Source organism: Nothobranchius furzeri, chromosome 4 (assembly GCF_043380555.1).
Source record: "Nothobranchius furzeri strain GRZ-AD chromosome 4, NfurGRZ-RIMD1, whole genome shotgun sequence".
Lineage (NCBI taxonomy): Eukaryota > Metazoa > Chordata > Actinopteri > Cyprinodontiformes > Nothobranchiidae > Nothobranchius > Nothobranchius furzeri.
In genome coordinates, this window is record NC_091744.1 from 5,667,549 (window position 1) to 5,682,600 (window position 15,052).

The following is a 15,052-nucleotide window of genomic DNA, read 5'->3' on the forward strand; positions in this document are numbered from 1 at the left end:
ATAAATATTCAATTGCTCTGACCTTACGTTTAGTTAATTTCAAAATAAAATTATATTGAAGTTGACACCATTAAAAACAGATAAAAAACTGTCCTAAAACAGTTCAATGATCAACGTTTTTAAATATTATAAACATTTTATATAAAATAAAAATCTCAGTATGGCAAAAACATTATAACACCCGGTGACACTGGAGTGGAAAGTGATTTTATTTTTGGGAAAGTTGAATAAACCTCTAAAGAAAAAGAGAAGGAAAAGAAAATGTCTACTTACCAAAAACGTAGTTAAAAGCAAACTCAAAGATCACAAATAAATCATTAGCTCAACAGAACCTAAAAATGTGAATGGACCTCATACGTGACTCAAACTTTCAGAAAATATTTGGTTTGGGTTCAGGACAGATGAAGGGTTAAAGGTAGAAACTGATAAGAGACACAGAAAGACAGCGAGAGAGCAGAGCTGGGACAGTGAGACCATTCATCATGGATTTGTCTCCCGGCGTTCTGATCCTGTGCTCCCTCATTTGTTCAGGTAAAGACTCTGATCTGATTTAAACAACACAAAAACAGTTATTTTAATGAAACACCAACTTTAAAATTACTAACTATTCTGCTGAGATAATCTTGGTTAGCTCTTTAGTTTGTTCAAACACATTTTTTGCATTAAAAGTCTTTTTTTTGTACAAAAATGTGAGATTTAAGCTAATTAAAGAGCAACATCTATCATTGACATTGCTCTGCAATGACAGCAACATAAAAGTACTCAAATAAAAATAAAAATGAGAACTCTGTTTAATAAAATACATTTTCTGTGCATTAGAAACAAAATGTAATCTTCTTTAACATTGTGTTTTTCTAAAAAGACTCAGAATTCAAAGTCACGTATTTTCTCTGATTGTTTACTTTGAGGTGGTGTTTGTTTACTCATCCTTTCACCCAGACCTCTGTTAAAGTTCACAGAGTTGAACTTGTGCACGTCCTTGCACGTGACAGCCCTGTGTCTCTGTGCAGTTGCAGGCCAGGTTCCGGCTGTCTCCATAGAGCCTCGCGTTGCTGCCGTTCGCCAAGGAGAGTCCGTCAGCTTCAGGTGCCAGGTGACCAACGGTGGACAGCGAGTCCAACTGGAGTGGAGGAGAGCCAATAATCAACCACTGCTGGGTCAGGGGTCATGACACGAGAGCAGTACGAGTCACCTGTGTGGATTCGTGGAACATTCTTGTTTTTCTTCCAGACAATGTGAAGATTGGTCCTGATGGGTCCGTGCTGACGGTTGCGAACGCGCAACCCGGAAACCAGGGCCAGTATCGCTGTACAGCTGTCAGTTCTGCTGGAAGCAACTCAGCTAATGTTATGCTGAATGTCAAATGTGAGCTTTGTTTTGTCTGTCTGGATTTTTGTTACTTGACTTTTAATTAGTCAAGCAGAAAAAGTCAAGAACACACTTCTTATCTACAACTGTGACCTGCTTCCTGCTCAGTCTGTTGCAGTTGTGTCTTTGGGCGAGACACATTACACTCTTTACATGACGGTGGTGGTCAGAGGGACTGGTGGCGCCTGTGATCGGCAGCCTCACCTCCGTCAGTGCACCCCACGGTAGCTGTGGCTACATTGTAGCTCATCCCCATCAGTGTGTGAATTGATTAATGATTCACTGTAGTGTAAAGCACTTTGTAGTCCTCTGACTCAGAAAAGAGCTCTACAACCGCTCCAGCAAAAGCCGTAGATCATGGTCTGACGAAGCCAACAGGACAACGTCATCTGTAAAAAGCACCTTGGCTACAAATCCTGTCCATAAAAGTCATGAACAGAATCAGTGACAAAAGGCAACCTTGGCAGAGTCCAAGTCTCATCAAATGAGCCCAACTCACTGCCGTTAATGCAGACCAAGTTTTGGTGCTTATCATACAGGGGCCTAACAGCGTGCATCAAAAGGCTTGGTACCCTTGAACCCAGGAGTCCCCCGCACACAAAAGCCCCTAAAGCTTCAAAACACACATTGTTTTGTTGGGCGTACTTCCATGGATCCTCCAGGACCCCCCTAAGGGTATAGTGCTGGTCCAGCATTCCACAGCCAGGAGAAAAACCACATTGCTCCTCCTAAATCCAAGGCTCAACTATCCAACAGCCTCTCCTCCTCCAGAGTAAAACCTACCAGGGAGGCTCAGGAGTGTGAAAATCTAAAAAATAAAAAATAAAATGACAAAAGAAAAAAAAACTAGAAAATATTAGAGTTTCTTAAAGGTCTCCATCTTTCTCTCAGATTCGCCGAAAATACAGCTGACGCCAGCAGGACCCCTGCAGGTCAGAGTGGGCGACCCTGTGTCGGTGGAATGCCGCGCCACCGGTAGGCCGCGACCCACAGTTGCCTGGCAACGCCAAGGCTCCACTCTCCAGCTGGTTACTGAGGAGACCAATGATGTCAACACTCTAAAGGTGAAACTCGTGCAAAAGTCAACAGTGGATCAGGTCCTTTTACATTTTGTTGCCTTTCAGGTAACAAGTTGGATGTGTTTGTTTCCCCAGTGGGCGGCGATTCGTCCGGAGGACTCAGGAGTTTACATCTGCCAGGCCGGAAACAACGTGGGGGTGTCGGAAGCCAAAGTTGAGATCATAGTGGGAAGGCTGCTCGGAGCACCAGTGGCTTCGGTGAACACTGCTGAAATGACAGTGACTGAGGGACAATCTGTAACAATGGAGTGTCAGGCCAGCGGTGAGAGGCATACATAGATTTCATGCATTAGGAATAAGTTTTAGTTCTTCTCAACTTAAGTTTTCTTTGCAGGCTTCCCTGCTCCTGAGATCAGCTGGTCCAAGCTACGAGCACCGCTGCCCTGGAAGCACTCAGTAGCTGACGGTGTCCTGACGCTGACCGACGTGGGACGCCAAGACTCAGGACAGTACATCTGCAACGCAACCAATATCCATGGCTACAGCGAGGCGTACACACAGATGGAGGTGGAGAGTGAGTAGATGACCCTGATTAGGGGCAGCAGTAGCTCAGGTGGTTGAGCGAGTTGCTTCATGATCGGAGGGTCATGGGTTTGATTCCAGCTCCCGCCAGGGGCATCCTGCTGTTGTGTCCTTGGGCAAGACACTTCACCCAACTTGCCTGTGTTAGTGGTGGTCAGAGGGGCCGACGGCGCCAAATGGCAGCCTCGCCTCTGTCAGACCTCCCCAGGGCAGCTGTGGCTACAAGTAGCTTACCATCACTAGCAGTGTGTGAATGTGAGAGTGTGTGAAAGCATCTTTGGGGGTCTTGAAAAGTGCTATATAAGTTCAATACATTATTATTATTATGATTAAACTCAAACACATTCTCACGGGGTTTTCAACTCTTTAAAAGAAGATAAATAGCTCTCTACATGGCCTCTGCTTAACGAAACAGTTTTAATCCCACTAAGCCAAGACCAAAGTATATGGTTTCCATCTGAAAGGGGTCCTAAAATCACTTTATTTTATAACGAGAAACTGTTCATTTAGCCTATAGGCCCCTTAAAAATTATGTTTTACATCCGGGTAATTGCGCACAAGCTGGAGGGCAAGAACCCCATCCATCCATCCATCCATTGTCCGAACCCGCTTTGTCCACGTGGGGTCGCGGTGGGGGTCTGCGACCTATCTCCAGCGGTCAATGGGCAATCAGGCAGGGTACACCCTGGACAGAGAGAGCCAGTCCATCGCAGGGACACACACACACACACACACACACACACACACACACACACACACAAGGACAATTTGGACAGACCAATTAACCTAACAGTCATGTTTTTGGACTATGGGAGGAAGCCGGAGAACCCGGAGAGAACCCACGCATGCACAAGGAGAACATGCAAACTCCATGCAGAAAGATCCCCGGCCAGGAAGCGAACCCAGAACCTCCTTGCTGCAGGGCAACAGCTCTAACCACTGCGCCACTGCACAGCCGGCAAGAACCCCATCTCCAACCATTATCCAGAGATGTGTCACCGTGGTTCAAAGGGACTTTATGGACTTTTGAATTTTTATGCTCGCGATTGCCCCCTCAGGCCAAAAGCGTAACGGCAGCTTCAATAGTAGGCTCGTGCACGAGGCGCACATGCTGTACGTGCACACTCCTTAACGAAAATAACAGCCGAGACAGTCCCTAGTGTGTGTGTGTGTGTGTGTGTGTGTGTGTGGCCTGGAGGACAGAGGACAGGAGAACGCGCAGCTAATGAATTAAATAATTTGGTTCTGTACCTTTCTCTTCAGCACAGCCGACAAAGGTTTATGATGGGTCAGTCCTCCTGCTCAGATCATTCCCTTCCCTTGCTTGAAAAATTGTTCAAAAATGAAAGATGAACCCACATCTTTTTTATCTGTGAATTCAATTCCGTTCGGCGAGTCTCAAATAAAAATTAGGACATCTTACTGGCAAAAAAATACTATTAATGTAAAAAAGAAACTCTAAATAAAGTATTCACATCCAAAATCGAACCCAGGTCTTCTGCACAAGAGTCCAACGTCTTACTGGGTGAGCTAAAGTGTCAGTGACATCATTTGCATCTGTAGCTTTTATATCCTTGATGACAGCTGAAACAACGTTCAAAGAACGTTTCTGAGCGAAAATGGCTATTTTATTGCTAATTTGCAGGAAATATCTAGAAGAAAGTTCTACATAAAGTAGCTAAGGATCCTCAGAAATGTAGCTAGCTTTGTCACTAGGCGTTTGGAACAGCAACAAAGTGGCACTGCCTCGCTCTCTGCTGCTAAAGCTACTAATAGCAAATACTACGGGCGATGCCTGAGCGTGAACGAGCATGAAGCAGCCTGCTCGACCCGAGCAGCTCTCTTTTTCTGTGATTTTACAGAAAAACAGGCAATCACAGTAAAAATGCCAGGGCTCATTCTACAGGGCCAGGGCATTGCAGGAGAATGTATGAAGAAGAAATTTATTATTTCTGTACATGTTTTGGCTGTCAAACTTCCATAATGCCCCTTTAAGCTAACAAAATAAAACCTAGGGATTTAGATATTACTACTTTAGATAATTTGTGCAGAAGAACAAAAAAAGAAGCATCTCTAACATTGCTAACTGTTTAGCATAAAGCTACCAGATCCATTTGAAGTAGCTAATGAGCTGTGGGGACCATCAGAACCAGTCGCCTGACCTTCACACAGCTAAAGCAACGAAGGCGTAACCGGATCCCTTCAGTGTTTTGCGGGTTAATGTTCGCAGTGATGCCGTTTGTCTTTGGAGATCAATGGATGCTCCGTTTATTCTGACTAGCAACTTAAACAGAAACAGTTTACCATGGAGAGTTGGGCCGCCCGCTCTGATTACACAACACAAGACTGTTACTGCGGGTCACAGAACTACACACTACATCGGCGTTGTCATTTTCACACACATTTATTTCTCAGGACTGATCAGCAGCACAGTTCCTCCCGCTACCACCTCCTATTGGTTTTGAATTCTAGAACTCCTTTTAAAGTGATCTGGCATGCAAATATTCACTATACATATACACGACCCACAGACAGAGCTTAGTCGTGGGGCGGAAGCCTCCACATGCGATTGGACAGCGCTAAGACCAATCAGTGCAAAAATCAATGTGACATATTAATTGCTGTGAAAATCAGTCGTTGGCACTCCGCCATACACTGTCGAAGAAGAAGAAGACGAAGCAGAAGCAGCAAAAACATCTTTTTTAACATAAAGTTAAAATTGTCCAAAGTTGATGCCAAAGCTGTTTGAAACAAGCGTTGTTCCTGAGCTGTCGCCATCTTTGTAGTCTCTCTCTGTCACAGATCTGGTGCTAAGCCCGCCTAATGTCTCTCAACAAACATAGAGCGTTGTGATTGGCCCGTCAAAAGACTTTTCGGGCCAATAGTAGACCTGCAGCTATGGAGTGTGGCTTGACCGACCTGCAGAGCAAAATCTTTTCCTAATGCAATCGCTTGTCTGGGGCTACTTTAAAAGAGTTTCAATCATCAAAATTTCATTTCAATGCATCGAGACGTACACAGATTCTTCTAAATGTCTAAATTATTGTTTTTGTTGTTCTTGCAGCTCCTCCATATGCCACCTGCCTACCTGACCAGGTGAGGCTCCGCCCTGGTGATGCCCTGGTCGTGCAGTGCCTCGCCCACGGCTCGCACCCCATCAGTTTCACGTGGACTCGGGTGGGCAGGGCCAGCCTACCTGCGGGAGCAGAAGCCACTATGGAGGGAAAGTTGCTGATAGCCCGCGTAAAGCAGAGCGACGGCGGAGCGTACAAATGCGTCGCAACCAATCACATCGGCTCTAGTGAGGCTCTGGCAAAAGTCATCATCAAAGGTGAGCTGGTGATGTCAAGTGCATCAGGTCAATCCTCTGATTTCTTTCACCCTCTGATTTATTTTGTTCTATTTTGTTTTTACAGCTTGAAGCACCATGATCATGGCCAAAAAAGATTCTACGAGAGCAATGACATTTAATAAACATGTGTGGTTTTATTGTGAATATCAGGCTCAGTGCTGTAAAGGGAATCAATGATTTTTTCTTAATTTACAGCAAAAAGGAAAGCGTTCTCTTCCACACAGTCAAAATCATTAAGCATGACACAAAGCAAAGAAGAATCTAATTTGATAATGAAGCTGTTGTCAAAACTAAAGGTAAATCAGTATGTTTAAATTGAAGTTAAATATTTTTTAATGCTTTTATTGAAGAGATTTAATCATTTATCAAGAAAAAGAAGCTATAGTCATCTGCTGTGGATCAAATTGATTGTTTCACCACTTGAATAAAAATATTTAATGACATTTATATTAAGTAGATCTGTGTTTCCTATTAACCATTTAAAGCCTAACACGTAGTTTTAATTAAAAAAATTCTTATTTTAAAACAGCTATTTACTGACTGCAAATGTAAGAGCTTTGTAAAATTCAGATTTTTTAAAATGTAATTGTAATATGAAAGACCTTGTTTCACGCAGTACCATGATCCTCCACCAGAGGGCAAAAAACATAAATACACGTAGCCTGGCCTGCCAGACTGTCCTCTGTTTAATTCTGCACAGAGAAAGAGTCTGGTAACTCACAAGCAGAGAGGCACTTGAGGGGCGGGACTAGCCAGCTCAAAAATAACCAATCAGAAAAAAGACGGAAATGTCGACTGCACCGCGCAACGCTGTAGTTTTTTTTTAGCTGTAGTCAAAAATAGCGTCTGGCAATGGCGCAAAAATCTTTTTTTTTTATTAGAAGAAATGCTTTTGGCGCTTCTACTTGTTGTTGTTTTAAATACATTCAAGTCATTTAGAAAAGGGGAAAGAGCCGCAGCAAACTCTGCTTCAGTCGCCATGTTTATGACAAACTTGGCGTTGTGGTGTGTGACGTACGCTACTCAGCGCTGATTGGCTCGGTTAGAATTCTCAGGGGGTGGGGTTATTTGAATAGGAGAGTTCCCAGACTCTTTCTCTGTGCAGAATTAAACAGAGGAGGAGTCTGGCAGGCCAGGCTAAAACACATGTGGACAAAATTGTTGGCAACTTTCAGTCAATGAAAGAAAAACCCTCAATGGTCACAGATCTAACGTGAATCTGACCAAAGTAATAATAAATAAAAATTCTATGAAATTTAACCAATGAAAGTCAGACGTTGCTTTTCAACCATGCTTCAATGTAAACTTATGGAACAGGCCTGGACAAAATGATGCTACCCTTAGAAAAGACCGAAAATAATGTGACCAAAAGGACATGCTTATTCCAGGTGTGTCCACTAATTAGCATCACAGGTGTCTACAATCCTGTAATCAGTCAGTGGGCTTATGGGGCTCCAGGTAGTTTGGTGGCATGGGGTGTGTCCAAATCCACGGGAAGGATGCTTGTAAGAGTGCGATGACGTCACAGTGCAGCGACGAGTACTGTCCGAATACCAAGAATACTCATTCTCACGTCCTCAAACGCGTCCTCGCTCCGCCCACATTTCGAGGACGGGTCTCTTACTTATCCATAACCAACTTTTAAGTTAAATTAACAACTCAGAGTTACTCTTCCCTTTTGGCATTGTTTATCTTTCAGGAATATATTAGAAGCTTTTCTGATTTCTGTTCAAGGATCACATGGCTGATAGGATATTGTCTCACTTGTGCCCAAGGTCTGTTAGAATGCGTGTTCATATTCTGACACGACCTTGCTGTTTAACCGACACAGAGGAGCGTGAAATTCTGTGTCAAAGCATTTCAAAGTTCCCAATCTGAGAACACATGAAGAATTAAAAGAATTAAAATTTAGTAAATGCAAATTCCCTACAGCAGCTTTAATGTGCTGTCTCATTTAATTTGGCCTACAGACTGTTTCTCCCCTTGTTCTGATCACAAAGCCCGCTAATCGGAGATCTGAACAAGTTCCTACGTTGGACAGCACCAGTAATGACAGTTAATGACAACCGATATTTTTTAGAGATTTCAAAATGCAGTTTTTGAATTCAACAGGTGCTGCACACCAAATCTGCTGTCGCCCGGGCTCGATTGTCATTCACTGAGAACTCCCTTGTCTTATTTAAAATGTCAGAGACAAAGATAAAAAAATAAAAAAATAAACAAGGAGATAAAATGCAATAGTTCAAATTATATTAGTCACCTGAATACCAGGAATTAAATATTTGGTTACTGCTTAACCCTTTGATGCATGAATTATGAAACCTTCAACCATGATTTTTTAACAATTATTCTCATTCATTTTTGGGTGTGAATAGAACAAATTTCAACAAATATTGTTTGTAACATTTAATGATTTGCAAATAATGTATTACATGTTCACCTCAGTGGACAGCGTGTATTCTGAACATGAAATATGGGCTTAACTTACTGAAGTAAAATAGAGGTGCTCAAATGCAATAAAGTCTTCAGCAGCTGTGCTTAACAGCAAAAACAAAAAATAACAATTATTAGAATCTGTTCAAATTATATTTTTCATTTTTATTTTCTAGCTATAACGATGGTTATAACCTTCAGGCCGCAATTGACCTTGGTGGCTCAGACTCAGAGCACAGCTGCGGTTGTTTTGATTCTTTGGGCAGGCCTTGCCACCTCTCTGTTTCACATTTTCAACCTTTTTCTTTCTCTCCACCGCTCTGTGTATCCTCCGAACCCTACTCCTGATAGTTCATTTGTAATTTTCTCATTTTTCTCTCTTGTGCTGTCTCACTTTAAGGTTACTCTGCAAGTACAACACATCAGCGGTTACCAAAATACAAGAGAAACTTGTTTTCCATCAATCCTCTGATGATTTTCAGATCATTTCCCCATTTGCTGGATTTACATCTCCATCAATGTACCATCTTCATTCAAAAGGTGTTTGTGAGTTCTTATTCCCCCATACATAGATACCACACATACAGAGCAAATCCATCCACTCTCTCATTTATCCAAACAACAGTTAAAGCAGACAACATCTAAGAACAAACAACAACACAGATAACTAGAGCACATTTCTAATTCTCCGGCTAAATCGCTCAAAAACCCAAGCCAAATACAGACAGCATACAGAAAATCTGTCAAAACCATCCTATTCATGGTGGACAACACCAACTATTTCTTACACAAGAGTTGCATTTCTAATTTCGACTAAAATGCAGACAACCAAGCCAATACAGACAGCATTCAAAAGAACCTGTCAAAACCATCCTATTCAAGGCGGACGACACGGAAACTTGACCTCTGGTCACCTAGGTTTGTCTCTCGGTACCACAAAACAAACAACAAACTTGTCTCACCAAATCTCTCCACTCAGGTCTTGAGTAGTTCATGGATCCGCATTCCCTTCAAGACCCTCACACCAACCACCCAGAAAAACTCAGCGCTGTTGGAGATTTAGGTTGTCGACAGTCCTCCGACGTCGGTTCTTGGCGCCGCGAGGTGATAGGACCCCGGCTATCAAAGGACCAAATAATGTCATGGATTTTATCAATATGTTTATCAATAACCCATTTCCTATAGTGAAGAGAGAAGGAGACAATGAGCAGACAAGTCAAACAGTTATAACTGTGGCATAATGCACGAGGCAAAATGCCCCGAACATCTGGTCAGAGTTTATTTATACCAAGAGATAAGAGAGAGAGAGAGAGAGAGAGAGAGAGAGAGAGAGAGAGAGAGAGAGAGAGAGAGAGATTGTGTGTGTGTGTGTGTGTGTGGGGGGGGGGGGGGGGTCAAGAATGTGTGTGTGTGTGTGTGTGTGTGTGTGTGTGTGGGGGGGGTCAAGAATGTGTGTGTGTGTGTGTGTGTGTGTGTGTGTCTGAATAAGTGCAAAGAGGCAGAGAGCAATACATTTACATTTAGTTGATTGAGTCCATGATCAAGAATTAATAAAACATACATTTTTCCATAACACACACGCTTTAAGGTCTCTGTGCCAATTAGGAAAATCAGATCTATCACAGCAGTTCACTAAGTCACACCAGCAGTTAACACACTCTCACACACATACAGAGAAACACATGCGTGCACGCTCGCTGCATCCCAGAGAGCTATTCATCACAATTTAGGAAGCGTATTAGACACTGAGGGACAATGACAGCCAGTCAAGACTCTAAAGCTTCTCACTCCACGCAGTCTCAAACTTTTGAATTTCTGCAAAGCTGTCACCCATCTTTTTTAACGCCTCAAAACTTAGTCTTTTTCAATAACTTAATCAAAAATACACAATATGTTTTTGTAAGTTTGACCCATTTCGTATTTCTTTGTTCCTGCACTCGTTTATGGAAAAAAAACTTTTCTATATTAAAAAAAAAAGGTTTTGGATCTTCATAAAACAGAAACTTCTTAATGAAAATGTCAAAAAGGTAAACCTGAATAAGTTCCCAGAACTCAAAAATTTTGAGGCAATCAATTGCCTCAATTTTTTTGAGTTTTGATACTGAAAATTTTAAGTTTTCATAAATAAAATTTCTTAATAAATTTTACTCATACATTTGAAGTTTATTAAATTAAAATTGCTCATCCAATCAACTCAAAAGTTCAACTGTACACTGTAACCTCGAATAAGTTCACTGAACTCAAAATTCATGAGGAAACTGATTACCTAATAATTTTTAAGTTAACTTATCTAAAAACTATAAGTTAACCATAATTTAAAAAATATGACCTGAATAAAATCAAAGCATTTAACTACATCCAACCTATAACTTAGCACGTAAGCAACTTACAAAGCTTTATTTCACTAAACTTGCATATTTCATTTTGATTGAACTTTATTACATGTTTTTACTAACTTAATAATATAACTTATACGAACTCTAAATTGACCTATTAAACCCTAACCCAAATAAGCTGAATTTAATTAAAAGTGACAATGTGGCAGGCTGGTCAAGGCAGTAATTAACACCAGATCATGAATCACACACCCCTAGATGCTAACAGCCAATAAAAGTGGAACACTCAAAGTCAAGTCAAGAGTATCTGGTGTGAACAACCACAGTATTAATAACAATGGGACAGCACAGCCGTACAGCATTACTTTGACCAACCTCCTCACTTATGGTGCCAACATGATACAAAAAGTAACATCACATCTGCAACACTGAACGAAATAATAACTGAGAACAACAATCATCCACAATAAACATGCATAAACACCCCAAAATAGAGCAAAATAACTGAAAATATGACTACCCACAATGCACCACGCCCACCAGTTGTTTATTGTTCCTGAAATCCAACACAATTGCTAGTTTGTGGTTGTTTTTCTTGTAAATCCACAAATATTTAAAATAATATACAAGTCTGTTTATCAGACACACTTTAGGGTTGACGTAAAGATGAATGGAATAATATAGAAACATAACATAATAAATCGATCTTTCTTTGGTTAATATTACTCATTAAAATTAAGTTAAGTTTACTTAAAAAAAAAGAAATAGTTCAGATTAATTAAAACGTTTGAGTTCTATGTACTTAAAACAAGAAAAATGTTGAACAAGCTCAACACATTTGAGTTCTAAAAACAGTTTTTTAAATTATGAGTCTACTCAATATATTTGATCATTTAGAACTTTAGGGTTTACAGTGTGGGAGCAATTTTTGCCACACAGATGCTCAGCACTGACACATTTCCACACAACTTAATGTGAAACCTTCAAATTACATTAGCAGAATATGACCCAAACTGCAATTGGGGTGTAGACTTTTAATTAAAGCAATTAAGTTCATTAAGATCCATCCTTGGAAATTAGCATATTTCCCGTTAATAGAAAATGCTGGATCATCCCTGAAAATGTCCTCCAAGAAGCTTTTTATTCAAGCCTAGATAGATTTTTATGGTTTTGCACCTTTTTTCTTGAACACCACATAGAAACAGAAATACATGGACACATCTATATAGTCGTGGATGAGGGAAGACTTAACCTCCACTGATCTCCCCTCTTCCCTCCAAATTACTGATGAAGTGCTGCAGGATTTTTTGAGGTCTTGTCAAAATCTTGCTGAGACATTAGGCTGTTTGACTAGTAATGATGAAAGATCTGCACACAAGACTTAATTTCTGAATCTGTGACCGGGATGCAGGAGGCAAAGGCTTATGTGTATCAGAAAGATTCAAAGAGCAGCAGCTCCACCTATAGATGTGCTCAGCATCTACAGAATCCTCTGGTTGGGATATTTCAGTCAATAAGAAGTGGTTAGTTGATGATCATTTTTCATTGCGGCAACAATCACAACTTTCTTAATTTCGCTTTAAATGTTTTTCATTCATAGTATTTATTCATGTATTTGACAAAAAATTGTCACATTGTTCATATTTAGGGGCTTTGCAGCCAGAGTATTTGCAAGTCCGTTAATGCATGAAACTGAGTTTTTAGTAAACAAACGAGGGATCTGCAAGACTAGTTATTGAATTTCCCAAAACCACCTCTGGTTTTAAATTTTTTACCCAAAATGTCTAAATTAGCTGCACCAAGTTTCTTTTCTTAAATCTGTCCACACCTTTGAAGTCAGTCTACAGGTTTTTCAGTCTTGATATTTATTTACTCTGATCATGTATTTTAACAGTATGGTATGGTGTGGCTTCTGTATATTAAAAGCAGGTTACAGGAATGGAAACTTCCAATTTAATAAAATGTTTCGATGTTTGATTAATATTTTAATGTTCATTAGACACTTGAATTAAATTATTTCAGTTTGGAAGTCAGGACAAAATGTGTAACTTTCTTGAGGAACTGCTTTATAATTGTTTTAAGGAATAAAAATAAACATTTTTTTTTGCAAAGATGTGGTTGTAAAGTTTCTTCAACCAGCAGACGGCGCTACAATCAAAAACAAAAAACAAGACTCAATCAGGCTAGCAATAAACAGCACTGTTTTAAACACTCTGCTGGATAATCTATTTTACAGGAATTAAGAAAAGACATAATTGTGTTTAACTCTGTGTTCTGTGTGAAATGTCATACAAGTGCAGAAAAAAAGAAGAAAATACAATTATTTATTTGTTCAGGTATGAAAAACACCAAAATAAAAACCACTGAAAATAAAGTTAAACTTTCCCCAATGATATTTATGTGTGAACAGAAAAAACGCTTCTATTCTGCAAGACTTCCTGGATCTTGGGAAGAGACAGAAAACTCCTTATGGGTGGCGGACACCAGACAGGACAGGACGGGACAGTGGGACATCCGAGATTTCAGTTTCACTTCAGCTCCACACAGCAGACAGACCACCTGTAGAAAAACAAACCACAGATTAAGAAATGAGGGTGGTCCCGAAAACGTGCTTGTTAATGACAGCACGTGTCGTGTGTCATTAAACTGTACCATTAGCTATGCTAGGTCCAGCTTCTTCTGCGTCTCTGATAGTTTATCTTGGAGCCGTTTCTTCCTCCAGTCTAGAAACTTCCTCCTCATCCGGTTCGCCTGCCAGCCCGACAAAAAGCCAACCGCAAAAGAAACAACCACAGCGACTTGGAGCGTCCTCTCCGAAAAGTCCGCCATGTTTAACGTCTGGACATGTTTTGCGTAATCAACGGGTGTGTCCGAATCCACGGGAAGGGTGGGTGCTTGTAAGAGTGCGATGACGTCACAGCGCAGCGACGAGTACTGTTTTTTTATAAACCTTTATTAACAAAAATAGAATATACAATGTGACAATGAGGTTCCAAACTCACAGTTGACAACGAATAAGAAAAGTGAGATGTGCACAAAAAATAAAAACAAAGTGCCAGGGGGATATGAAAAAGGTGGGTGTACAGAAAAATACCGATTACAGTAGCATATATCTAGAGAGAACATCAACACAGAAATAGTAATAAATCAGGATCAGATTATCTTAAAGCGGATACACATTTGAGTAGTCTTTACAGCCTTCTGGTTTTGTGAGAACCGGATAGAGTCCATATAATGCTTGACCTCCACTAAGAAACAGTTAAAGTTGGGTTTGCTTTTAAGAAATTTATATTTATGGATATGAAATTTGGCCAAAAGAAATAACAGATTAATAAAAAAATGTAATAGAGTTATTAAAAATATTCTGGTGAAGGCCAAACAAAACCTGCTTCCAATAAATGTTAAAATTGACAGAGAATTTACAGCAGATGAAGTCACAGAAAGACTGCCCAAACCGTTTGGACTGAGGGCACAGCCAAAAAAGATGAGTTGTTGTTTCTGGAAGATCTTCACAAAATGTACAAGATACATCCAGGTCTGGTTTAAATTTTTTAAAATAACATTTAGAGGGCTAGAATCTATGTAATAGTTTAAAGGAAGTTTCTTTAACCTTGTTAGTGATCAAAAATTGATCGGGTTAAACCTTCCTCCATGTCAAGTCATCCACAAATCTATTCCAGTATGATACGGCACATGGAAGAGATGTCATGTCTTTAAGAAAGAGAGTTCTAATTGCTTTATTTTTATTATTAGGAGAGCAATTAAAACATACTTCACAGATTGGGGACAGAACTGGAGAAAAAACAGGAGAGAACTGACTATAAATTAATCTAGGTCTCTGATTGAATAACATACACACTCCTGGAGAAATGGCTCCAAAAACCTTTGCGTATTCGCCCGGCGTAATCGGAATATTATACTGTTGTAAAAACTCACCACAGGAAAGTAACTGACCTTCTGCA

General features: G+C 40.4%; 2 protein-coding genes across 2 annotated transcripts; one reads left to right on the plus strand and one right to left on the minus strand.

Annotated features, from left to right (window-relative positions):
• The first annotated feature begins 372 nt into the window (after positions 1 to 372).
• On the plus strand, positions 373 to 6,764 carry LOC107390517 (basement membrane-specific heparan sulfate proteoglycan core protein). Its single transcript, XM_015967282.2, has 8 exons — positions 373 to 531; positions 1,011 to 1,157; positions 1,231 to 1,365; positions 2,260 to 2,432; positions 2,523 to 2,709; positions 2,782 to 2,961; positions 6,034 to 6,300; positions 6,386 to 6,764. The coding sequence occupies exons 1-8, from the start codon at positions 483 to 485 to the stop codon at positions 6,388 to 6,390; spliced, it is 1,143 nt and encodes a 380-aa protein (XP_015822768.1). The 5' UTR covers positions 373 to 482; the 3' UTR covers positions 6,391 to 6,764.
• Positions 6,765 to 13,400: 6,636 nt separating this feature from the next.
• Positions 13,401 to 13,974, minus strand: LOC129164226 (mitoregulin). The gene is made up of 2 exons (XM_054743595.2): positions 13,743 to 13,974; positions 13,401 to 13,649 (listed from the first exon to the last, which is right to left on the minus strand). The coding sequence occupies exon 1, from the start codon at positions 13,917 to 13,919 to the stop codon at positions 13,749 to 13,751; it is 171 nt and encodes a 56-aa protein (XP_054599570.1). The 5' UTR covers positions 13,920 to 13,974; the 3' UTR covers positions 13,401 to 13,649; positions 13,743 to 13,748.
• Positions 13,975 to 15,052: the final 1,078 nt, after the last annotated feature.

Excerpts from the sequence above, each read along its gene's own strand:
- LOC107390517 (XM_015967282.2), top strand. The coding sequence starts at position 483 with ATGGATTTGTCTCCCGGCGTTCTGATCCTGTGCTCCCTCATTTGTTCA. Across the intron at positions 532-1,010 it reads GTGCTCCCTCATTTGTTCAG|TTGCAGGCCAGGTTCCGGCT; the intron begins GTAAAGACTCTG and ends GTCTCTGTGCAG. Across the intron at positions 1,158-1,230 it reads CAATAATCAACCACTGCTGG|ACAATGTGAAGATTGGTCCT; the intron begins GTCAGGGGTCAT and ends TTTTTCTTCCAG.
- LOC129164226 (XM_054743595.2), bottom strand. The coding sequence starts at position 13,919 with ATGGCGGACTTTTCGGAGAGGACGCTCCAAGTCGCTGTGGTTGTTTCT.